The sequence below is a fragment of the Phyllostomus hastatus genome, unplaced genomic scaffold, assembly GCF_019186645.2.
Source record: "Phyllostomus hastatus isolate PE091 unplaced genomic scaffold, TTU_PhHast_1.1 phas_contig_38, whole genome shotgun sequence".
In the NCBI taxonomy this organism is placed as follows: Eukaryota; Metazoa; Chordata; class Mammalia; order Chiroptera; family Phyllostomidae; genus Phyllostomus; species Phyllostomus hastatus.
In genome coordinates, this window is record NW_025333869.1 from 13,294,954 (window position 1) to 13,321,933 (window position 26,980).

The 26,980-nt window shown below is 35.8% G+C and overlaps 1 protein-coding gene across 7 annotated transcripts in view; it reads right to left on the reverse strand.

Annotated features, from left to right (window-relative positions):
- Positions 1-208: 208 nt before the first annotated feature.
- Positions 209-26,980, reverse strand: part of CCSER2 (coiled-coil serine rich protein 2) — a 222,862-nt gene continuing 196,090 nt past the window's right edge. For 3 of the 7 annotated variants that reach the window (XM_045841932.1, XM_045841927.1, XM_045841934.1), the window contains one exon: positions 209-5,414. In XM_045841932.1, coding sequence (XP_045697888.1) covers positions 4,596-5,414 — 819 coding nt within the window. In that variant the 3' untranslated portion in view covers positions 209-4,595. Of the gene's footprint in view, positions 5,415-14,199; positions 14,240-22,019; positions 22,105-26,980 lie in introns of all 7 variants that reach the window. The other 4 variants (XM_045841930.1, XM_045841928.1, XM_045841931.1 and 1 more) reach the window with 4 other exon arrangements.

The following is a 26,980-nucleotide window of genomic DNA, read 5'->3' on the forward strand; positions in this document are numbered from 1 at the left end:
GTGCTAATGCTTATTTTTAAAGTAAAAATTATCCAAGTCCTATTCAATTAAGGTTTGGAGTATATGTGTGTGTAGAAGGGAGTGTGTGAAATGACTTTGCAAAAAAAACAAACAAACAAATGAGCAGTATTTAAATATTTGTGTGAAAAATAGTATCCAAGAAAAAGTAACACTATGGAAGTCAATGTTGAGAAGAACAAGAAACTCCTTATAATTATGGACTTTATTTTTATTTACTATGCAACATTCTGAGGAAAAAGACTTTACATTCAGTTCTTATAATTCATTTTACAAGCAAATTCTAATATACAGTATTTACTCTGAACTGGTTTTTTAAATCCATGGGGAAAAAATATTGCAGGTATTAAAGACTGTGGTGTTTTCTGTTTTTAGTTAGTAATGACTTAGAGGCTTTAAATTCTTAGGGTCAGTATTATTTTGTTATGGCAATGCTTTACTAAGGAGAAAATGGATAGCTTTTCCCTATCAGCATTAAAACATAAGATGTATCTTTAGTTAACAGCATAGTTGTAGACTGGTGCCCACCATCACAATAATTTATTTATACATATTCTTTCAAATTACTGCAGCAGAAAAATTGAAGGGAGGTGTGGAAAGAAAATTAGAACAATCTAATCCAAGCATCAGAATTAAGAAAAATAGCAAGGCCATCGTACCAAAGGAAAGTATCAGGTATTTGGATTACAGCTATAATTAATTTTCAAATGTGTGCATAAGCATGCAAACATAACCACCCTAATTTATAAACATGAAAACTACTGTATAAGTTTGAGAGTAAACTAAAATGTGCTGCAGTCTTGTTGATCTTCATTGCAAGCCTATTTGGTGATTCCAAATTATATCCCCAGTGCCCTAGAGACCAGGAAACCATCATGACAACTTTGCTCAGAAATGAAACGTGTACCTCTGTGTCTGTACCACCATCTACACTATAGGAAGATTCAGAACTTACAGCTATAGGAGGATCATGTTCTCTTTGATGTATTGTGTAAAATACTTAAGGGGTCAATGAAACATTCAAAGAATGTAGTGCTTTAATGGAAAAAGTGACATGCTGAGAATATAATTCTGTGAAAGGCTATACTTCAAACAGCAACAATTAGAAATTTATTGCAACAAAAAAGCCACACCTAACAGGAGGCATTTCAATATTTTAGACACAGCTCCCAACAATTAAGCTCATTTAAAGTGCAAATCTGGTATTTTCTTTCATATTCAGGTTTTTACTTGTTAAAATACTTAATAGATTCCCTAATATCTATATAAATACAATGAATAGTAGTCCATATGCCTGAAAACATGGCACAAATTAAAATGAGAATTCAAAAGAAAAATTATTAGAGGGTCTCAGTCCTTATTATAAACATTCTAAATGATTTAACATCTAAATGATGTAATCCTTTAATGCATTAAAATTATCTGCATCTGTACTGATAAACTCCTTGGGGCCTAGACCAAGCTTTCTTTAAAGAATTTGATAGGCATCCCATTAACAGCCAAACATATCATTCTACCTACAGGAGTGTTTCTCTCTTTCACAAATGTGAAACTTAACCAATCCCCAGAAAATTTCCTGGACTTGGAATTCATATACTACAACCATCTTCACTGAAAACACAAGAACTAAGAAAAAGTGATCTGAGTGCTTGTAGAGGGGGTTTTGACACAGAGCTGATTTACAGAAGCACTAAACAGAGATTAAGGCAAGCTACGTCCTCACCTCGTTTCTGATTTAATGGTTAATAAGGAGCAGCCTAACGTAATATTCTTGCAGTATTTAAAGAAAACTGCAGGCAAATACTTTGTTGTTTTGTGAAAGCATCCTGATTTTTTTCCTCTTAAAAAAACCCATATATATAGATTTATAGATATATAGATATATAGATATCTATATCTCGATCAGCCTTCTACTAAGATTAAGGCTCAACAAAGGTACAGAACTTGAACTCATGGGTTGACTCATACTTCTGCAAATTCATCAGGGAGAAAAAAGAGAAGAAAAATATCAGAATAAACAAATTGCAGAAGTCACTATTTTTATGTAATAGACAAAGACATTTCCTTCAGACCTCAGACTAGGGAGTTAAAAATAATGTAGAAAACTAAAACTTTCCCTTAAAGATAAAGGCTTACTTGTAAATAATTTTACAGTCTATGTGTGTAGGTGTTACAAGCTGTGAAGTCAGCTCCAACTCCTGGCAACCCTTTGGATGAGGGGCGTCTGCAATGTCCTGTCCTCACCAGTCCTGCTCAGCTCCTGTGGACTCATGCCTATCACTTACATTACAGAGTCGATCCATCTCATAAGCTGGTCTTCCTCTTTTCCTGTTGCCTTCTAGTTTCCCAGGATTGTCTTTTCCAAAGAACCCTGCCCTCTAATGATGTGCCTGAAAAGTCTCTTATCAACTTCTAAATTAATCAAAACCCTCCTAATTCATCAGTTGATGTTTTACTTTAAAGAAATATAGTGTGATAACATCCCATCTGCAAGATAAAAATTTTCTTTCTCCTTCAAAACGAAGGGCTACACGTACCCACTTAGAGCTGCGGCCATCACTGGTCGTCTCTATGAACAAACCGGAGTTTTGCTGGTATGTCTAGTCACTTTATACTAACAGTATCTGGACAATGTGACACATTTTCTGAACTAGTGTGCTTCTCTTGAAGAAGTGTTGTCGAATGAGAATATGATGCTCTCCTGTTACCAAATCCAAGAATGATTTGTAACCAGTGAATGGCAAATTCACTCTAATGGTAAGGGAAGACTGCATCTAAATGGTAGTAATCACCTCTCGAACTTTACAGTAAAACAGGGGTATCAAACTCATTTTCACCAGGGACCACATCAGCCTCACAGTTGCTTTCAAAGGGCCAAATGTAATTTTAGGACTGTATAAATGTAACTACTCCTTAACAGTTAAGCAAGAGCTCAGTGCTGCTGCCGGGTAGAAACAAAGTGCTGGGCGGGATAAAACAAGGTGGAGGGCCACATTCGGCCCACAGGCCTTGTGTTTGCCACTTGTGCAGCAAAACACATGCTGTTATTTCTCTAAAAGGGGGCACACAATTTCACCAATGTACATTTTCAAAAGGAATCCCTACAAATTTGAGTGATGTTTTGGCCAAAGACCCTTTTGATACATTTTTAAGGTCAGCTGATCACAAATTTACATTGTAAAAGCATATCTCTTTGAAAGACAATAATTCTAATTAAAGCAGAAACAGGTGAATAACCGAAAGAGGACATGATTTGAGAGAACAGGAGGGCAAATTTACTGAACCATCTGAAGAGCGCCCGCAGCATGATTAGGTTAGTATGTCTGGTCCCTTGGGGGTTCCACTGCTACCTTCCTAGCACATTAAATAAACATACTGCCATTGAAATATCTTTTAATACTTTTTAATGAAACATAATTTCCCCTCTCTGTTTGTTTCTAAAATCTACTTTTTAAGAAACTGTCATTCAAACATATACCAACAAAGGGAAACCTGAAAAACTCAGCAAAACAAAAGTACTGTGAATAGCTAGCTTTCAAGATAGTCTTACTTAAGTTTATAATTATTGTCAAAACATTTTAACTTGTTTTGCTGCAGAAAAGTCTTAAATCCCTATTTATGAGATATTTATAGCCCATCAAAGTTTTGTGCAAACATTTCAAGTCCATTATTCCAGTCTTCAGATATTAGCAGAAAGTAAATAAATATACATATTACAATAAAGACAATATATATGCGATGGAACTCTGAAACAGCTATCATGGATCCATAAGCCTGTAGGGCTTAAAACTAAATTACCAGCAAAACTCTAGCACCAACATGTTGTAAATGAATACAGCTTTAGGTACGGGTTTCAAGATATATCTCAAGCTTCCCAAAATTTATCCAGTAGCAAAAAGAAACACAATGGTGTGTGTGTGTATAAAACAAAATGTTTAAGTAATATATAAATGATTTATATATAATATGAAATATTTTAGCCTGGGTTATTTGGTAAATAAACACTGAGAGTAGTTTGCTGATCCTAGGGAAAAGAAAACTTACGTAGACTTCCCATTGAAGGCCTGATCTCCTTTATTTATCACAGAGCTTTTGTATAGACTTTTTAAATATACAAACTACTGGCCAGAACTCTGCTTACAGACTATCATCTTCCATTATCACCAAATCTTTATTTAAAATAATACCATATTCACAAGAGGTACAAGTGAAAAAAAGGATCTGAGAACCACAATTAATGAAGACCTTAAAAGGACTAACTAAGCAAAGCATATTTCTTGCCTGCTAGGCGAAATATTATAGATTTTCTGATGTGCCAAGGTATGGACAACATGATTTAGAACTGTCTGTAGGCCTCTGAGATGGGTAAGCAAACTCTGTGTTTACCTGAGACAAATACACTCAAATGCTATGTACTTCAACCAGTATATAAAATGGAAAAGCCCAAACTAGTAGAAGGATCTATATTTTAATTTTTGAGATTTTGCAAGCTCCATCATGGCAGCAAACTGCATGTAAAGCTATTACAGAACAGATTGTTTTTTAAAACAACAAATTGGCAAGTGATGGCTATGTACTTAATGCATCTTTGGTTTAGGAAGACGAGAATATCGATTAGAAGCCAAACAATCCCCAGAATTCAAATTGCCATTCGGATTCTGCATGATCTCTTTTCTTTTTGTTAGTGGCCTTGGGATGCTTGTCTTGGCCTGAAAGTTTTGAGCCTCTGGTCGGGGGTTGCTTATTTGTTTTTGTTTGAAAGAGCTAGAAGGAGGGCGGAGCTTAGATGCTTTTAGACTTAGATTGTTTGCAAGATTTGTTTGACTAGATGTTAGCTTAAGTTTTGCTGAATTACATGGTGCAATTATTGGTGAGTTCCTATAAGTGGGAGTCCTACTGGAAGATGATTCAGAAACTGAAGGAGGTACCAAAGAATTTAAGATGGATGGCTTAAAAAGCTGTAAGGATTTGGGCTGACACGTGTAGTCCTCCAATGAAGACTGATTTCTTCCAACTCTCTTAGCCTGGTTGACTGCACTTGACTGGGTAAGTGTTTGAGGAGAAGTGGGTACAATCTGCAAGTCATTAATTTGATCATTTGCCAAATGATAAGGCTCTTGAGCATCCATGGTCGTGTTCAAGTCTGCTTCTGAAGGTATACTCTTAGCCACATCCTTAGTGAATTGTGGGCTTGAGGAAAAAGGCCAATCTTCCACACCACTGTTGCTTTCTTGTTGCAAGTTATGTGTAAAGCTTTCATCCAGATGCGCAGTACCTTGATGTATGCCCTGGGTTGTGCATTCACTGTGGTCCTCCGTATGTTGCAATTTTATTAGTTTTCCCTGGGTGTGGTCTGTGAGTCTGGGAAGGCTGCTGGAAGGCTGTAGTACTTGAGGCTATTAAAATTAAAAACAACATTAGCAACAATTCATTTTAGAAATGCCACCTAGAATTAATATAAGTTCCAATTAGTCTGTGTTGGTAATTATTATGTTTTAATGAGAAATATGTAAGAGAAATATGTTCTTTTAAATTAAAAAATGAATTGCATATTCAACTAAATTCATGAGACACAGAGTGATAATGAAACAAAAATGATACAGGCAGTAAACACTAAACAAGATCCAAAATCCAACAGAAAAGAAAAAACTTAAAGTACTTATTTACTGTTAAAGTTTCCTGCCTTAACTGATTCATTAAAAATTTAAAACTTTATGAGAGACTGACAGAAAGATTTCCATAGTACTTTGGTTTAATCTCCATAAAGCATTCAGATAATAACTGTGACCTTCAGAATATTACCAATTTTCAAGATGTTTTTAAAAAGAAAAGCTGTATACCACTTTATCACACTTGACTAGAGGAAGTAGTAATTTAAAAGTGTTGGGGTTACTTTGGTGAGCTACACAGAAAAAAATTTCTTCTCTCACAGGACTTACATTTGATACAGATTATAAACACAGAAAACTCTAAGGTAATTCAGGATAATGAGAAGTACTATAGGCAAGATAGAAGTGGGTAATAGAAAGTAACTAGTGTGACAGAGGAAGTTATTGAAGGTCAAGGAAGATACTATGGTTTGACCATAGTAATTTAGATCTAGGCTCTGTGCTTTAAAGGTCCTGCATATCACATAACACACACACGCGCGCACACACACACACGTTACAAAACACTTGAGTGCATTTGTCACTTCCGATCTATCTTGGCACAAGATAGCATTAATGCCAACTAAAGTTGGCATTAACTTTAAATGTCTACCCTAATGACTAATGGCACTCAGATCCCAGGATAAGGCTTCTTCCCCTGTCTTTGCTTTACAGAGAGGATGGCACATGGTAGGCTCCCAGTAAATATTTACTCAAGGAAGAAATCAAGTATATATTTAACTCTGCTTAACTGGGCATAAGACAGAACCATGTCTCTGCAATGAATCATTTGTTCCCTCATAAATATGCCCTTTCCTTTTTCCCAGTTTTGAAAGGCCATGTCCCACAAATATGGCCTTTCATTCTTGTGAAATTGATGTGAAAATGAAATATGAAACAAACTATCTTTCCCAGAAATAAGGGGATATGAAATTGTCAGAATATGCTATGGAGGACATTGTGTAATATTTTTCTTCATGATATATATTATATCATAAATTTTAGTCATTAAAAATAATAGAAATTATTCCTTTATAATTTCAAATGAGTAAAATTTAAAAACTATAAAAAGTAAAAGTGTCAAGGTACTGTACCTCTATCAAGAATAAGGTTTAGAATAAAGATTATATTCTCAGTTGATATGAAATTCTACTTAAACAAAAAGAGGTTAATACACATAGCTAATGCTATCTTTAATATTCTTGTTGAAAGGTTTTAGAATAAATTGTTTTCACAGAGTACTTATTCTGTCTCACTGCCATATGAGGGATCAACTAAGGTTTTGCTATGGCTAATATATAGAAAACAGATTTCCCTTGCCCAAGAATGAACATCCATTTAGTAAATTAAAAATGATCAGCCTTTGGAATGATGGCTGAGATTAAAACAAATCTGAAACTGCCTGTTACTTGAACTAAAGCTCAGAAGCCCACAGTAGCAAAGTTCTTACAGAGGCCAATGTGCCTTGCACACGTTTCTGGAGCTCACTGTGTGGTTCTCTTCTATACAAGTCAGAGGAAACCGGCCACTTCCATTATTTTTGTGCATTCAGTAAAGACATTGGAATCTTAAAGTCATCTTTCAATGGCCCAAATAGTTTATATGGGGCAGAGCCTACTGATCATGTCCTGATACAGGGAAGGTTGTTATATATGTATAAACACACTCATACACACATTCTCTCTCTGTCTCTCTCTCTGTCTCTCTCTCTCTGTCTCTCTCTCTCTCTCTCTCTCACACACACACACACACACACACACACACACAAACACTTATACTTTGTATAAAATTGTTGGGAACTGCCCTGCCTGGTTTCAGGAAGCTGTAACCCCCCATGACTAAGGCTGAGTGGGAGACCTCCGGACCAGGAGACACTAAGGAGACAAGCTTATCTCCCTGGCAGGAGCACTGCCTGCTCCTTGCCTGGCCCCCATTGCTTGGTTGGTTAGACAATGATGGGTAATACTCCTCAGAGGAGGACGGACCTAAGACAGGCATGATCACGTGAGAAGGCCCTCAGGGAAAGACTCAGGGGGGGCTGTGGAAAAGGGCGTGCTTGACCCCCCACCCCTCGGCTTTGACAAAGCCTGAGTCCTCATTCTGCCTGCGAGACATTCAAATCTGGCTGCCTGTGTCTCCTCTGCCCCCTCAAGCCTGTGACAATAACAATGGGTGGTGCAATCCACACTGGGGACAGCGGACTTCCCAGGATGATTAGACCTGAAAAAAGAATATATAAAATCCTGTGAAACCTGCTTTTCTGAGGATGCTCTTAATTAGATTATGAAGGCTCGGGAAAGAAATGAATTTAGCTCCTTAAGTTCTATAGGTGATAAGACCCCAACTCAGTGTGAGCTTTTTTTAGCCCTTTGAACGTTATCTATCTGTTTGATCCTCACTGCTAGACAATGGTTAATTAGCTGTATCTGTATTCCTCCCCAATAATGCCTAATAAAAGCCTACTCAGGCAGCGGCTCAGGGCGCTCTCCCTCCTTTAGAGAGAGTGGCCATGCCGTCCCTATTCCTCCACAGGACTCGGTAGTCTGTGTGTATTTCTCTCGTATCTCGAGCATTCACAGCAGCCGTGGATACTGCTGGCTGGTATCTGCCACATAAAATAATCTGGGCTGAAAATATCGAAAACCTTGGCACAGGGCTTTGAAACATGAACTTAAAGGACCATTTTGTACTAATAAAATAACTTTTTAAAACGATGCCAATCCATAAACAAATCTACACAGTATATCTAATTTCTGCAACAGAGGGGATGAATCTATTTATACCGACTGCATTATTAGTTTGCCACTGTTTCCACCTTCTTGGCTTCCAGGGTTGGCAATCAGGGATTAGATTATGGCACGTAACTGGGGACTTCTTGAGAACAAAGGTCATTTGATTCAAGGAGGGATGTTTGGCCATGATGGTATAGGGTTGACTTGCTATTTAAAAGATAATAAAATCAAGACAATGACTACTCAAAATTAATACATACAGAATGTTACATTAAGTTCTTATTTTAGAATGTTTAAAATAAATAAGCCAACTCAGTTTTTACTTAAAGTGAAATAACCTAGACTTTAAAGTCAGTGGGTATTTTTATAATAAATCACCAGAGAGATGAATAAACTGTCCTTCAGGAATGAAGGTACTACTAAAAGGAAGAAAAAAGAAAGAGGAAGAGGAGGAGTAGGTGGAGGGGGCAAGGGAGGGGAGAAGAGGGGGAAGGAGAAAGAAAGAAGGAGGAGAAGAAAAGGAACTAAAATCACAGTGTAACTAATTTAAAAGACTCTCCTTGGGATTCCCTTGAAAAAAATGAACATGTCAAAGTGATCATATACTCTTAAGAAACTAGTAAAAATACAGAGCAGGGCCCTAATACTCAAACTAAAATCTACTAAATGAGGGTAGAAAAAACAACCAAGGAGGAGACAGAAGCAGCATGAAATGGTTAACTGAATGGTGATGTTTTCCCCTTTCATCCTCAAAAACAATAGTTTCAAGTTAAAAATCTTGAAGCAACTAAGACCTTTGAAAATATCAGTGACTATTTAAAAGTGACTTCACTGTAATATGTCTATTGCTAGTAAGAAAAACCAGGTATAAATATGTGCTATTGACTCAAAGCAAGGCATGATTTTGCTAATTAGGATAAAGTAATAAACTTATTAAGATAACCAAATCTCCAGAAAAGGGGCACCAGGAACTGTAGATAAATTATCCATTTGCACTGTTCTAATTGCTTATATTACCCCACTGACTACTTATCAGAGAACTAAATGGAAATAGTGCAGATAGAAAGATGTGCTGCTTTTATTAAATGTAAGGAAGCTCCACATAAAATATAAAAGAATTAGAAAAAACAGGTTCTTAAAAATAAAATTGAGTTTTTTAACTAAGAGGAATTAGATTGAATAATTATATTGAAAAAGTCTAAACTACTGCTTGATTACATTAAATCAGTGGATTCTGAATAATGAATAAATAACACAGATTTTTATTTTTACTAAAAGTGGTATGATATAATTTCCCTACCCTAAAATGTATTGCTGTATTGTTTATTTGAAAACTAGTGTGGAAGGCAATTCTACTACAGTATAAAAAAAAAAAAAAAAAAGTCCACCCTGGCTGGCATAGCTCAGTGGATTGAGCATGGGCTCCGAACCAAAGTGTCGCAGGTTCGATTCCCAGTCAGGGTACATGCCTGGGTTGCAGGCCATGACCCCCAGCAACCGCACATTGATGTTTCTCTGGCTCTCTCTTTCTCCCTCCCTTCCCTCTCTAAAAATAAATAAATAAAATCTAAAAAAAAAAAGTCCCTTATATTTTGATGGTTGACAGATAGGAGGGAGCTGGGGAGAATGAGAGAAAAAGGAAAAGGGGTTAAAAAGTACAAAGTACAAATTGGTAATTACAGAATAGTTATGGGGATATAAAGCACAGCATGGGGAATATAGTAAATAATATTGTAATAACTGTGTATAACTACATATGTTGTCAGATGGGTGCCAGATTTATCAAGGTAATTACTTTTTAATTTATATAAATGTCTAATCACTGGGTTGTACACCTGAAACTAATATAATATTGTATGTCAACTGTAATTAAAAAATAACTTTTTTAAAAAAAGAAAAAGTCTCTTGAAAAGATCAAGATATGACTACAGCAAGCACCATGGAAATGATTTGCTCTTGGTATGAGGAAGATTGTGCAGGGCTGCTTACCTACCAAGGGCTGGACTGTCATTAATTACCTACTGGTAAGTTGAACAAAAAGCTGCCTCTTGATATCTAGCAAGCCGAGAGGAGATGTATTCTGATAGCTTGTTGCTTGCAGTACAATTCTCCCAAATACTAAACACTCAATTGTATTAATATAAAGGCAAAATGTTAACAATTCATCTCGATCCCATTCACTACTGCTTCTGTGCCTTCAGACATCTTTAGAATGAATTCTAAATATGAAAGGACCACATGTTCTCATGGATAATAAGACCAACAGGAAGGAATATTAAAGACCATTCATTCATTTTTAAAAAATATTAATGATGTGTCACGCACTGTAGGAGAACATGGAGCCGAACACGATGCTATTCCTGTAATTGAGAAGCCTTGTAAGGGAGGTAGGTAAACAAATGATGAGGCCATGTCTCAAGTTTAACAACACAGGAAACAGAGAAAACATATTCCTGATTAGGGAAGTCATAGAGGGTACCCAAGAATTCCAAACATCTGAACTGAATTTTAAGATGAGTAGGAGTCTGCCAAGTAGACACAAAGGGAGGAATAATCAATGTACAAAGAACCAGTATAGAGCACAGAGGCAAACAAAGAACATAGTATGTTCCAGTAACTTCAAACTGTTAGACTGAATTGGGAGAACAGAAGTCTGGTGAGAAGTAGAGGCAAGGATCAGCTCCTAAAGGCTAAGTAGGTCTGACTAGTGCAGCAGGTGAATTTTAAGCAGCAGAACCATTATGATCCAACCTGTATTTTATAATGTCTCTGGTGGAACCAGTGAGGTATTCAATGGGTGGGGGTGGTGGTGGTAGTGGTGGTGGTGGTGAGAATGTACGCAGAACAGCCAGGTAATATGCTACTGCTAGTAGCCCAGATAATAAATCATAAAGGTCTAAAATTAGGATAGTGAAAGAAAAACTGGAAAGGACTAAAAGAGATTTTGAAGGTGGGACAGGTAAGTGGCTGTTCAGGAGGAATTTAAGATGAGCTCCAGATTTCTGGTTTGGGAGATGCAAGATGAAGCGCTGCCCTGTACACACACACACACACACACACACACTCTGCCTCTGGCTCTGGGGAAATTGCTCAGTCTCAGTAGACCATGACTCAGGGCAAAAGGAACCCCCACCAGCCCTGGAGGGGTTTCAGGAAACTCCTGCAGTCACAAATAAGTGGAACTTTATTATTTGATCCTTGCAACGTGTAAAAGGGTTGGTTACTGAAGCTATAAAATATGGACCCATCCTTAGACTTAAGAGCTAAGAGCTTCTAACTGGACTCAGTAACTTCGAGTTTTACTTTAGTTAGATACATACATTTCAGTACACTATTCTGTTAATTCTCAGATGCAAGAGTTACAAGTGTCAAAGTCAAGAGTGCAGTGACAGGCACTACTGGGTAATTAATTGTGCAAGAGATTGGTAGGCATCTTCGATGATAATCTTAAATGTCTATTTTGAGCTACTTACAAAGATAACAAGAGACTCTGAGCTCCTACAGGCATGTACCATGTTTTATTCATTTTTATCACTGTAGTTGGTATCCCTAGTATTTAGCACATAGTAGAGAATACATACACATACATGCACATTTGCTAGAAAAATAAATAAATAAATACATGAATATTACTGAGTGGTATAATCCAGAATTACTACTTTGGTAATAATTATCAAAATGATACTTCTTTATGAGATCAATGATGCAGCACTAAAAATCAAATAAAAACAAGTTTTAAAAAACACTGATGAAAAACAATCTTATAATTAAACAAAAATGTTTGCCCTAAATAAATTCGGACTTAGCTTAATGACTCATGTATTGAAGGATAGCAAGAAAGATTATGTTTTTTAACTTGAACACAGCTAAGTCACAAATGTTTTTTACTTGGAGACTAAGTATTTCTGGATAAAATGAGTTGCTGTAAATATTATTTTAAGCATTCAGCTACTTTCCATTTCTAATTCTAATAATTAAGTATAATGAATAATTTATGTAATTCACATAAAACACTTATCATAGGACCTCCTAGCATATCAAATATGCACAATTAATGTTACCTATAATTTAGGTATAAAAATGATGAGTTTAAGCCATGTCTTTTTGTAATTGGGTCTTGGAAAAAAAGAGGCACATTCTATAGCAGTATAACAATAAACTAGTTGCTACAGAATAGAGGTTTCAGGGCTCCAAATACATATTTCAGTAATGTTGGTCACATCTAAATGTTTTAAATCCACAGCAGGCCTATGTGATATGACACAGAAGTCAAGGTTCCATGTCAAGGTTCCATAAGGGCCTCTCTGGAGATATACTGAGCTAGGACACACAAGGCACTTTAAAGTTCAGAAAGAGCCCTGGCTGGTATGGCTCAGTGGATTGAGCACAAACCTGCAAACCAAAGGGTCGCCAGTTCAATTCCCAGTCAGGGTACATTCCTGGGTTGTGGGCCTGGTCCCCAATAGGGGGCATGAAAGAGGCAACCACACATTGATGTTTCTCTTTCTTTCTTTCTTTCTTTCTCCCTCCCTTCCCCTCTGTCTAAAAATAAATACATAAAATCTTATTTTTTAAAGTTCAGAAAGAATTTACATATGGCTCTATGAAGAAGCTAGTATAACACAGTATTGAATCATTTAGCTCTTCAAGTCAGACTGATTTGGGTTTTGAGTCCTGAGTCTATTACTCACTATCAGCGAGACACCAGGTAAAATTATCTTACTACTCTGAGTTGGAATTTCATAACTTATAAAATGAGAATAATAACAATAATCTACATCACCTCAAATCACTGTAAATATTAAATGATAATATATATATAAAGTGCTTAATATAATGTCTGACACATTACAAATACTTGAGAAATATTATACTCTGGACTAAGAACAAGGTTTCCTCCTTTTCCAGGGGTAGAGAACCAGACTGTAATTTTGCATATATGATCTCTAATTATCACAAGACCCTAGGTGAAAGGTAATGTTTTCTTTTGGTAAATAAGTAAACTGAGGTTAAATGAACTTAAGTAACATGTCTAATTCACACACCTTAGCAAAGGACAAAGCTAGAATTTGAACCCACAGAGAATTTAAAATGCAGTGCTAAAACATCATTATTCTGTGCTATTTGGGTAATTACAATGACTTTCAGAATATGCAACATAACCAGATAGACATATCCAATACCAACATTCAGATAATGGATAATACCCTATTTCCTTGTTAGCTAATCTATCCTACACAGGATAATTCTCAAACACCAAATGCAAGCCACACTGTAGAGCAGTATTTGTGGGAAACAGTGGTCCCAAGTGGCCCACTTGAAAAAATACACTGAATACAAGGAAAGGCTAATTAGCACTCACCACTAAGAAAAACTTCACCTTTGCATACCAGTTCAAAGATTTCTAGCATTACCATAAGAAAAAAAATACTCATATCAGTTTCTATAAAGATTTTTGTTCTAAAGTCACCAGCAATAATAAGATGGCAGCTAGGTACATCAAGTCCTGATGGAGTAAAAATATTTCAGTGTATAAGATAAAAAGCAGGAAATTTTCTGTAGTGAAACAATGCTACTGCATAATAGAAACAGGAATTACTTAAAATTATTTTCTTGGTACATATGAGTTTATTATTACTAAATACATTTTAAAGGTTAAAAGAAAGATAGAAATAGTGCCATCTGTAACATGCCTATAATTTCATGCAAGCTGACATGCATCATGCAAACCAGGGGAAAAAAAAACCAAAAAAGTGATTTATGAGAAAGGTGGTAGGAAAAAATCTGAAATTGTACTGTACCACGCTTTGTCAGAGAAGTAATGGACTAACTTCTCAACTCCTTGCCAATGGCATAATGGGAGAGCAGAGACAAGAAAAAGACAGGACAATGGCGTCAGAGACCACACACAACACCAAAGAATTGCCATGATTGGGCAACAGCCTTGCCTTTGTTGTTTTTTCTAGACATTATTATTTAATATGTTTATATGAAATAAAACAATTTAATAGAGTTAGACTTTCTTGCTAAAGTGTTATGCTTTCTTGCAAGTTAATACAAATATTCATGTCTACAGAACAGTGTATGTAAAAGTTCTCACATGTTAAAGGAATCACTTGAATTTTTCCAAATAAAATATTCAAAAGAATTTTGACATAATTTAATATTCATTCTCCAAATATCTAAAAAGGTTTAGTTGCATGTAATCCCTTATGGAAAAAGCAGACATTATTTTTAATAATTTCAGAGTCTTCTGCATTATATACTAAATACAGTTTAGTATTTGTTAGTTTACTTTTTTGACTGCTGCTGCATTAAAGACCAATTAATCATAATCTGATCTTCACATATGTCTTAAATATAATGTTCTAAATTATTAATGAGGCTCCACACATCACTCGAGATGGAAGACATGACTGGATCCTAGTACAACTACGGCAGTTCCCCCTTGTCCATAGTTTCAGGTACCTGAGGCTTTAGTAACCTGTAATCAACTATAGTCCAAAAATATTAAGTGGAAAATTCCAGAAATAAATAATTCATGTTTTTAACTGTGTGCTGTTCTGAGTAGTATGATGAAATCTTGCCCCACACCACCTATGATATGAATCATCCTTTGTCCAGTGTATCCACACTGTATATGCTACCTGCCAGTTAGTAACTTAGTAGCTCTTTTGGTTTCATGTCTACTGCCACAGTACCACAATGCTTATGTTCAAGTAATCCTTGATTTACTTAATAATGGCACCAAAGACCAAGAGTAGTGATACTGGAAATTAGAATATGCTCAAGAGAAGCTGTAAAGGACTTCTTCTTTAAATCGAAAAGGTCTGTGTGTATAGAAAGAAAAAATAGTGTATATATAAGGATTTGGCACTATCCACAGTTTCAGGTATTCACGGAGGTCTCATAATGTATATCTTGAAGATGAGGGGAGACTACTGTAAATTAAATGAATTCTGCTTTACAATTCACACGAGCCCAATCATAGCTTCCAAGATTTCTTGGGAAATGCATACTTATTTCCTTATATCTCAGAATGGTGCGCCTTAAATCTCAAAGAACTTAGAAAAGATACTTGATTTGTAAATATAAATTATAAATAAGCAAATTCTAAAATAAGAAATTCAACAACTCTTCTAAGTTGATCAGTTAACTGCTTTTCAAAACTATCAAAGTGAGTAACAGTGACTTAAGTAAGCATTTACTACTCAGGCACAATCAGTATAAGATGCTCAATTTTCATATCTCTAAGACACAGAACTCATTAGCATCTACTTTTGGGATGCAGAGTAGTTCAGAAAATAAAACTAAGTAACATCATAATAGTACAATTCCATTGGCATGATCACATTTATCCAGAGTAGGATACCATAGGAACTAGCTATAGCAACAAATCCAGCTAACAATCCCCAAATCTGCAGAGCAGGTTGTTATAAAAGGCTTATAAAGAAAACAGTAATTGCTGTGTTTCTCATAATTGTAAACTGTTGAGAGAGAAACTAATCCATGCCTAGGTTTATGGGACAGCATACTGGACCATGAATTTGGTGCACATTTCTAGTCAGTTCAACCAATGACTATACTAAACAGCACTCGAATTAGCTGCAAAAATGGACAAAGAACCATATTCTACATTAACCACATATCAAAAACATTAGCTTAGTGTACAATCAAATTATTCAGTTTTTACTGAGTTACCCTGGATTCCATTTCACGGGAAAATATTTTATTTTTTTATGAAAAGTCACTCCTAAAGTTAATTTCTCATTAAAGCACTGAAGCTGATAGACTCCTTATATATAAAATTAGTCATATGGTGAAGCCAATCAGATTGAGCCACATTAATGCATATCTTAAGAGCATGTTTGACAGTTCAACAATATACAACAAGCTTCTCCAGAAAATGCACAGCCTTTAATTAATATCCTTCCAGAAATCTACTTAAGAGAAATGCTAACACTGATCTTTACACAAGAATGACCTGTGCTGCAATATCTTTATTTAACAGGGAAAAATAGAAACAATACCAATGTTCAACAACAGGGAAAAAATGAAATAAATTAGAGTATATCAACATGATAATGTAATATGAAGCTATTAAAATTATGTGTTTAAGAAATATTTACTATATGAGGGGGACCCCCAAAAACCAGAATGATCTTCTGGAGGGTGGGCCCCTTATAGTACAGGCTTCCTCCTGCTAGATGAGTGTTCTAGGAACCCATCTGTATCAGTGTACCAGTTGGCATTGTTGTGAGAGGCTGTATTCAGCTTCAGTGAAGTTTTTTTGAGGACTATTTCAGCACATTTTTCCATTTCATAATGGGTGATTTACAAGTGTACCTGCCCACACTATGCTGAGTGTTCAGCAGTTATGGACCAAAAATGGCACAGCCCACAGGCTCCACCCATCCTATTCACTTGATCTCACCCCAAGGGACATTTTTATTCTCCTAGATGTACAAAAGTCCTCAAAAGGAAACATTTTGCCAATGTGGAAGGGGTGAAACAAGAAATGGCAGAAGCACTACAAGGCATCAAAATTGGTGAGTTCAAAATCTGTTTTGAGCAGTGGAAAAAATATCTTAATAGGTGTATTTCATCAAATGGAGAGTACTTTGAAGGTGACTGAAGTTTAAACATGTAAGAATAAATACACAATTTTTTATAAATAAATTCCATTTTGGGGGGGCTCCTTCCTCATATGAAAAACATTCACATAATACTATGTGGGAAAAAAAGCAAATCAAAAAATTAGAATAAAATATGTAAGTACCATATGTCCTAAGAGAAAGTATTATTTCATGAATCTTTTGTCTGATGAATGTTAAATATACACACAAATGGTGTTGAGTTTCAAATGCATAGCTTTATTTAATGAATACATACAGGTTGTAATCTAAGTGTTGCTTTCCAAAAAGGCTTGTGAAACAACCTGAAGGTTATAGAGAAGCAGGAGGATACAAGACAGTATAATCACCATTCTTAATGTAATTCTGGTAATATCATTAGTTATTATAATATAAATTTAGAAATAAGGCAACATTATAAAAGCCTGCTAGGCCATTAAGACATATGGCTATTGAGACATAAATACGCATTTATATTATTTTTGGTGTTTCAGAACAATTTTGTGAATAACCTATGTTATTCACATATTAAGGTAAAAGTAGGTAAGATTTCTAAATTCCTTTAAGCAAGGTGTTAAACAGCAAATTTTAAGTCATTCTATGCATGGTAAAAAGTTGGTATTATCTCTAAATAAACTTTTTGAAAAGTCAAGAATTCCTAGAAGCATATGCTCTAGCAAGAAATGCAGAAAGCTGTACTTGAACAACAATAAAATTCAAAAGTAATTAAAAAAGAGAAATGTTATTTGAGATTACCATTAAGGCTTTTTACTTTTATTTCTAATAAAAATAACTTTTGTTATTTTCCACTATTGAGTAGGTTATTTTTTCTAATTTTACACTGTTGGTAATTAGAAAGACTAAACCAATGCCAGTTAAGTCAATTTGGACAAAGGCTGAAGTGCCTACTGACAATATATAGGAAGAATCACTACATGGAGATATTTTCTGCTGATCCAGAGAAAAATTTATTTTGAAATTGGAGAACAAACATCCTCCAGTTGACACTAGTGATATACTAAAGAAAAGAAATGCAAGTCAAAATGTCCTGAGAAAGAAAAAATACTTGAAGACTAGGATTTTCCTTCTATCTCCATTTTTGTAGAGTTATTCTTAGATTCAGCAAAGCTGCCAGGCTAGTGCAGCTTTCTGGAGTGACCAGAGCTAAATATTCTGTGCAAACATTACTTATTTCACTCCGCATATGATGCCAGGCTATCTTTTTTTTATGGTGGGATGTCAACTACTTTCATACATTAAAAAAATAGTAATAATAAAGCCACGTGCAGATGGCCTTACTAATGACTAATAGGTAACCCTACCTGGCTTCTACATTTAGAATTAAAGGCAGTTCACTTTAGTGAATGTTCAAGAGGGCATCAGAAAAAATGTATTAATGGAACAGATCATAATGCAGGTAAACTCTCTCAACTATCAACCATCACTTACAGAATTAAATTCTCTAAAAAATTAGAACTAGAAATCACAGATTAACTAAATGTGGAAACAAATATTATTTCACTGAATATGTTTAGTAAAGGAAAGAGAGATCTGAAAAACTAATGGATCTATTCCCATAATTCCATATCCTTTTCTTTCTCTATATTTTATTATTAAAAAATAAAAAATAATGATTTTGTTAGTACATGTGTAGGAGGGTGCAGCCAGAGAGTCCCCAAAAGAAGGATTTGTAATGGGGTTCAGAACTCAAGGTGTCCAGGAAATATTAGAAAGATATACAGGATGTCCTCACCCTCTACCACAGGTGTGAGTTGGGGGAAGGGACACATGGAGCAGGACCATTGAAAGCTGTTTTGCATAGCAGCAGCTTTGCAGCTAACCTCTGGCCAGGTCCTTTAGCACATCTATAACCTTTAACTGGTTTCATAGATATGTTAAATAGCTGTGGCCATGCTCTGAGCCAGGGAGATGGAAGGAACTTTCCCCCAAGATGTAACTGGGAGGCAGGTCCCCCTAGTTACAGTGCCTGTGTGAGAGCTTGGAGATGACTGGCTCCAGGACATGGGGCCACCCCTGCGCAGACTCATGGATGGCAGCCAGTAAAGCTGGAAGGATATTTAAACCCAGACTCAGCAGCCATTGAAGAGAAGCATGCGGCTGCAGCCATGTTAAGGAGGACAACACACTTTTGGCAGGGGGGCAAGGGGGCGCGCACCCCCCGCAACCCCCACCCCCACCCCCATCCCCGCAGCCATGAGAAGAATCACCACGCAGCTTTAGCTGGAGATCCTGGCAACACAGCTGAGGGTGCTGAGAACCGAGAGGAAAGCCTGCCAGCTGAGCACGAATTACTGGGAAGAACAGGGAGCTGCCTGAGCCATGGACTTCTATTTCTTTTCTGAGATACGTTACCCCAGAACTGGGCAAAGGGGGTAAGGAAGGACTGTGTGTGTTTGTGAGTGTGTTAAGGGACTTTGGGGTTTTGATGAAGACATTAAGTCATTACTCTTAAGTCTGTATAACTTGAATAAATAGCTCCTTTCCTTTTCACCAATCTCTGACATGGAGAGCTAAAATTCTCTGACAAAGGGAAAGGTGAACCTAGTACAGGGGGACCCCAGGAGAAACGGGGGTCAATTCGGTAGCATTGTGGGATCCTCTTCCCTGGTGGCCCATCGGGGAGGATCATGGGAGACCACATGCACAGTAACTTTAAAGTAATACAACTACTTGTACATGCGCAGTAAAGCCCACCAAAACTAGCCAGGAAGGATCCGCCTTATAAGAATAAAATCCCTCCAGCCCATGAGGTCAATCTCTACTCAGAGTTGGCCTGCTCCCATGTTCTGTGGAGTGTACTATCACTTAATAAATCTTTCCTCTTTCTTTATGCTAAAAACTCTGTGCATTCGGTTCAATTCTTTGTCCTAGATCACTAAGAACCTGGTTACCTGTGCCCACCTGTGACACATGCTTCAGCTGTTCTGAGGGTAAATTCAAAATAGCTTAGTAGTTTAGAATGTATTTCTTCTCTAAAGGAACCTTTTAAGCTCAGCTGTCAAAAAGCTATGGACAAGTCATCTAGTCACCACTTTCCACAAACAGGGTTCTGTAAGTTTCAATGATCAAGTCCCAGGCCCAGTTCTCTAAGTTGTATTAGCCATGAGAACTGACCTAGGAAAAGACTCTAATGTATATGTATCTTCTCCTAGATGACTTATACATCCAAACTCTGGAGAACCAAAACTTTCATTTTACTAACTTGGAGATTCAAAGAAAGAAGATTTGATCTAGAAAAACTAGAAACACAGATCTTGATAGTAGTGATGCAAGACAGTGCTGCTTCTAGTGTTGCAAGACAGTGCTGCTTCATAGTTGGAAATGAAAGAGAGAGCTCTAAAGCTAAGAGGAAAGGTGGAAGAAGCATTTGAACATAAACAGCCAATAACTCAGGAAAGGAACAAGAAAATTCTAAAGCTACACAAATAAACTAATGAATGAATGTTTCTGAGAAACATGTTTTAAAAATAAATCTATCTGCAATACAGAATAATCAACCTTAAACTTCAAGCCTGTATTACAGCTAGTTGAGGGGAAGGAGAATGGGGGAAAAGAATGGTGGGGGAAAAGAATAATGGGGGTAAAGAATAGGTGCTAAAAGCAAGCTTCAGTAAATTCAAGGTAGGTATATTAATCTGAGCTAAAACTCAACCAGGCTGTTTACTGGCTACAAGCCCAAAATACATTATCATTTGTTATAACTGCAATTGAAATTCAGATTAGGCCACTAGCAATTTAGCATAATTCTTTATATGCCAGAAATCTTTAAATAGAGGAGAAAAGACAGAAAGTTACTTGAAGACAAGAGAGGTAAATAAGGAAAGTTTACAGAAATGGTGGGAGATGGAAAAGGAGAAGATAAATTCCTCTTCTCACTGCACCCACTAAACAAATTAACCTGCTAGTAAATAACTTGATATAAAAACCTATACAAACACTCTATTCTATTTATCTTTAAAACAAACAGTGCAAAAGGGAAGGAGAGGCAGGAGAGGCATAAGAGCCAAAAAATAAACTTCAAACATTGTCTCAAATTCATGTTGATACTTAATCATTTTGGTTAATTTAGAAAAATAAAATTTTATTTTAATAAATCACTTAGCTGCTTAAAATTCCTCCCTTTGGACCTTTGATACATTACATAGATAAGGAAAATTTATGAAAAAATTGATATGAATCACAAATAAGGGTAAATCTATGGAGAAGATATAAAAGTGACTCTGACAATATTTATATTTCTTTTTCATTAACATTAGCTTTTTTGGGTGACTTTTCAAAAAAGATAAAATATAACCAACTTACCAGATATACCCAGGTACATAATATAAAATAAACCTTTTTAATGTAAACAGATTTTTAAAAATCAAACAATTACTAAATCATTAGAAATGTTAGTAAAACATGCATATTCAAAAGCCATTTTTTCTGTACTTGTAAAGTGGCTAATGAATTACAAGGACATATTGTTAAAAGACACCCTTGAAAAATGTTTTAAAAGATTTTTATTTTAGGATACAATGGAATAATCAAAGCCTTGTGATTGGGAAATATTTAAAGAAATGTGCAATAAACCTGTTCCCTAAACGGAATGCATCTGTTCATTATACCACTGCCAATAGTGTACATTTTTAATATAACTAGGTAAAAATTTTCATTCACGTATCTCAAGGTCATGAAAAAATGCATTAGAGACAGACGCATGTCAGTAGGTATAGGATCACTGGCAATAGGTTTCAACAACTTTAGAATGAAATTAACTTCAGAGAGTTCTCCGAAAGGCTCTAGGTGGAAGTCTATTTTCATGCAATCAAAGGAAGTGTTAATTGAGAGGAGCCCAGGGAGTGCTGGTTTAGCACGTGCCTGCAGGTCACCGGGAGAGGAGGTGCTGGGAAGGGACAGATCATGCAGAAGGGAAATACCATGAAGGGGAAGACAGAGCAGGATAGGAGTGAGAGACACAGACTCACTCTGTCTGCGGTGCGGTGGAACAGTCCGTGGGATCCCCTGGAAGGAGCCCTGCCAAGGAGAGAAGGAGGGAGCAGAATACCCACCCTGTGTAGAAAGAGACGGGGTAGGGAGGTATAATAAAAAAGGGAACCAAAAAAATAAAGAAACCATAGTTATACTTCTTTAAACAAACACAACAATAGTGTTAATGAGAAGGCAGATTTCATTTTTTTTTAATATAGGCAGCTCAAATTACTAAAAATTTGTAATTCCAAATCTATTTTTCATATATTTTAAGAAAAAATTACTTCCCCTAATATTTGTAGTTAATACATAAGAAATAAAATATTCTTTCTAGCATACATTACATTTATCATTATATCTCTTTTTAAAGTAGCATATATTCCAGTCTTGCAAAAAAAATGAAAGCATTTAAAAGGGAAGATAGACTGTAGGTGTTAAATACACAGACACTGCATCAATTATAAATTAGGCAATAAAAAAATTACCATGCAAAAACTGTACTTCTTTTGAAATCATAGGTTTTCAGAGAATTAGCAGATAAAGAACATTAGGTAAAGAGAGCAGAACCAACATAGCATTAAGAAGACTCAGGATGTTGTGAGAGTGAGTACTATATCAAAAACGTGACATACAGGCCACAGGTTACAAAGGCATGCTTTTAAATTTGAAAAACTTGTGGCATCTTAGTTTTACTTATTTTAGTACAGGTTTCTGAATTAAAATACATCTGGAATGTCATTTACTTTGATTTCTTCACTTTTCAGATAAAAGTGGGTATTTAATAAAGAAATTATTTGTTTAATGTCACACAAACCAGATTGGGTCTCATGTCTTTCTGTTCCTAGCCTCCTCAGTGACTTTGTTGTCAAAACTACTGAAACACTATCACCAAGGAAAATGAGCCTGTAAATCATATTCAGTTCAATTTGCAAAAGAAAGTATGTATAATTTTTCAAACCAATTAATCTGACATAGAAATGAATTTTAGAAGATTACTAATGTAGTTTATTGGTGTTTACATATTTCAAGAACATTGATTGGTCCAAATAAAAATCTGTTTGACACTTCTCTATCAATAACATTCCTGGCTCAGTTTGGTATAATGAGACACTTTAAATTTAAAAGTAATCCTACATTGTTCACTACAAAATAAGAGATCCCCTATTAAAAAAAAAGTCAATTTTCTATGCTGAAGGGAGGAAAAAGCTACAAAAAACTAAACAGAATGATCTTTAGAATATCCTAATAAACAAAGATCCTGTTTTTTAAAATTATTACACTTCTCCCACTAATTTAGCCATAGATGTTTATGAAAATAGTTTAGAAAATATTTAATAGGATGATTGGTACTCGGCATAGGTATTAGCCAACAAAACTCTATTTTGTTATTTCATAAATGTTTTGGTTCAAATCTTTACACAAAACAAGTCCTCAATCAAGAAGTACATACTTTCCTCCCTAAGAGTTTTAACAGGGCCAAATTCTATTCATGGTCCTGGGTAAAGAAACTTACAGATAGGAATTTTTATATAAGCTAAAGCAGCCATCAGAGTCCTTCTCAAAGAAATAAATTCTCTCTGAAGGTCTGTAGAAATAGTTAGTACTCACTGGGTGCCAAAGGAACTGTGTTTTCCCTTAGATCTTCCATAAGCCCAATAGCCTTGAGAAAGTGACTGCTCTTCTGTGAGCCTCAATTTCTTCATTTATGCAGGTCTGGACTGTGCTATAGACTGAGTATTTGTGCCCCCCTAAAATTTCATATGTTGAAACCTATTCCCCCAGTGTGATGGTTTGAAGGTGGAATCTTTGGGAAGTGATCAGGTCATAAGGTAGAACCCTCATGAATATAAGGATTAGTGTCCTTATAAAAGAAATGTCAGAGAGCTCTTTGAGAACCAAGAAATTGGCCCTCACCAGACACTGAATCTACTGGTGCTTTTAATCTTGGGACTTCCCAGCCCCCAGAAATAAGTTTCTATTATTTGTAAGCCACCCAATTATATGGTATTCTGTTATAAGCTGCCTGAATGAACTAAAGCAAAATGGTTCATATTTAAGAAATTTTTTAATGTTAATTCTTATAATTCAATTATATATCTGTCCTTCCAGTTGTCTGAAATGGATGCTATCCTTTCATTTTATAACTCTCTTTATATGGCATTTAAAACAATCAATTTTGTATTAAATTGCCCCTCCTAATAAATTCTTAGTTCTTTGAAATAATTTTAAGTAAAAGTATTTGTCACAATACCTAGAACCTGAGTTTTTTTTTTTTTTTTTTTTAATCCTCAGGAAGGGATAGAGAGAAACATCAGTGTGAGAAAAAACATCAAATGGTTGACCCTTGTATACACCCAGCCCAAGGATCATATGCACCTGGATGGGGGACTGAACCCCCAATTTGGTTATGGGACGATGCTCCAATCAACTGAGCCACACTGACCAGGGTGAACCTGACCTTTTTAAAAGATGTCAAATGTTCACCTTCTCTGACTAACAGTCCCCAGTACACAGCAGACTCTAAATAATAGTTTACTGATTTAAAATGGATTAAGTTATTGTTTTCATCTAAAAATGAAGCTATAACATCTGCTAGGCCTGGACACATACTACAAGCAGTTAAAAATCTTAAAAAACAAAAACAATGACAACCCTCCTTTCACTCTAAGACCAACATGTCGTGATCTCTGTCACAGGCCTGAGCATGAGAAGGAAAGTAAGAAAACCTTGTGAAATAAATAACAGCCCTGCCTGCTATTGCCAAGGGGAACATATTTATTAAGCTGACTGAATAGTTGTCATCTGAATTTATGTCTAGAAAGGCAAAGAATGTTATTCATTTTATTTCTGCCACTTAAAATGCCTCCTTCCACTTCCCTACATTTCAAACCCATTTTCTAAAAGCTTTCCCAATCCTACCTAAAGTAACAACCACTTCTGTTTATAAGCATCCATATCTCTCGATGGATTCGTGTCTTAGGGAACTTTTCTTCCTCTGTTCATTATGTTGATTTAAATTTTTTCTTCCACTAAACATAGCCACCCTTAGGATAACTGCTTTCTTACTTTTCTTGATATGAACTTTGACTTCTTTATACGTGACTTTCAGAGTAGAAACAACATATTGTAATTAAAATTTAATAGAAGAGGGAACGCCAGTACCAGCACAAGATGGAACAGACACACTTGTCCCCTTTTCTCCTGCAAAGTGCAGCTAAAAACCCTGGATATCATATATAAAACAAACATAAACACTGAAAGGTGAAGCTAATAAGACAGACCAGGTGGGGACCTTTAAACCTGAGGAAAAACATAGTAGTGAATTCCTGGGTTTTCTTTTTGCCTAATGAATCCTTGCTTAGGTGACAGAGAAGCCAGCACCCAGAAGTACCAATAGGCAAAGACAAAAGCAAAAGTAATAACATCTCCAGTAAAACTTGCATCCTGCCAAAGGTGTTACCAGGAAAGAGGAAGCCTAGTAATACCCAAAATTTGTACAAAATAATCTGCAAAACACCATGGGAAAAACTGCAGTTCCAGGTCCCACGATTATCAGAAAAGACTAATTTGGAAGCCTAGGATTCCACCCTTGTCTGGCTCTAATCTTATGTGGTTCTTAAGGTAAGTACAGGAAATGTTTAAAATACTTATAAGTGGGGGAGAAGAAGGGGCATAAAGTAAAGTAAGATTTCTATACTTAGTAGACTACATAAATTTAAATATATTGTTAACACATGGAGACCAGCCTTGAACATTCCCTGAGCAGACAAAACCAGTTTACTATTTCAATCAAAGCTTAATTTAGCTATTTCACAAGGCTAGTTTGACCTGGGTCATTTCCTGTGTATGCCTTTGGAAATCATTAAGTAAAATTTGAACTGTTTCACAAGGTTGATATGAGGTAACCAATGAAAATTCTTATTATCATAACCAATCACTGTCATTGCTTTCTCACTTTATAAACTGCTTTATAACAATATACATATCTCTGGTGTAGTAATACTTATATCTGACAAAATAGACTTCAAAATGAAGGCCATAGAAGATGAAGAGAATCATTATATAATTCTTAAGGGTTCAATCTAATAAAAAGATATAAGATTTGTAAATATATATGCATCTAATACAGGAGTGCCTAAATATATATTTTAAAAAGCCCTGGTGGACTTTAAGGGAGATATTGACATTAATATTGTCATAATAGGGGGTTTTAACACCCCACTGTCAACAATGGACAGATCTTCCAGACAAAAATACCCCAAGACAGATATAGTGGCATTAACACACTAGATCAAATGGTTTAATTGATATTTATGGAACATTTCACCCAAAAGAAGTATACTCATATACATCCTTCTTTAGTGCACATGGATCATTCCCCAAAATAGACCACATGTTAGGCCACAACACAAGCCTTAACAAATTCAAGAAAACTGAAATCATATGGAGCATTTTCATGGATCAAAATGGCATGAAATTATTGGAGTAGACAAAACATTTATTCATTTTTTCCCATAAGATGGCACTAGTAGTGCTCAGATGTCTTTTTAAAAAAATGTTTTATTGATTATACTATTACAGCTGTCCCATTTCCCCCTCTTCACTCTGCACACCCCCTCCCACCCACACTCCCCTCCTTCAGTTCATGTCCATGGGTCATATATACAAGTTCTCTGGCTTCTGCATTTCCTATACTATTCTTACCCTCCCCCTTTCTATTTTCTACCTATCATCTATGCTATTCATTCTCTATACCTTTTCCCCATCTTCTCCCCCTCCCACTCCCCTGTTGCTAACCCTCTATGTGACCTCCACTTGTATTTCTGTTCTTGTTCTAGTTGTTTGCTTAATTTGGTTTTGTTTTGTTTTAGGTGTGGTTGTTAATGATTGTGAGTTTGCTGCCATTTTACTGTTCATATTTTTTATCTTCTTTTTCTTAGATAAATCCCTTTAACAT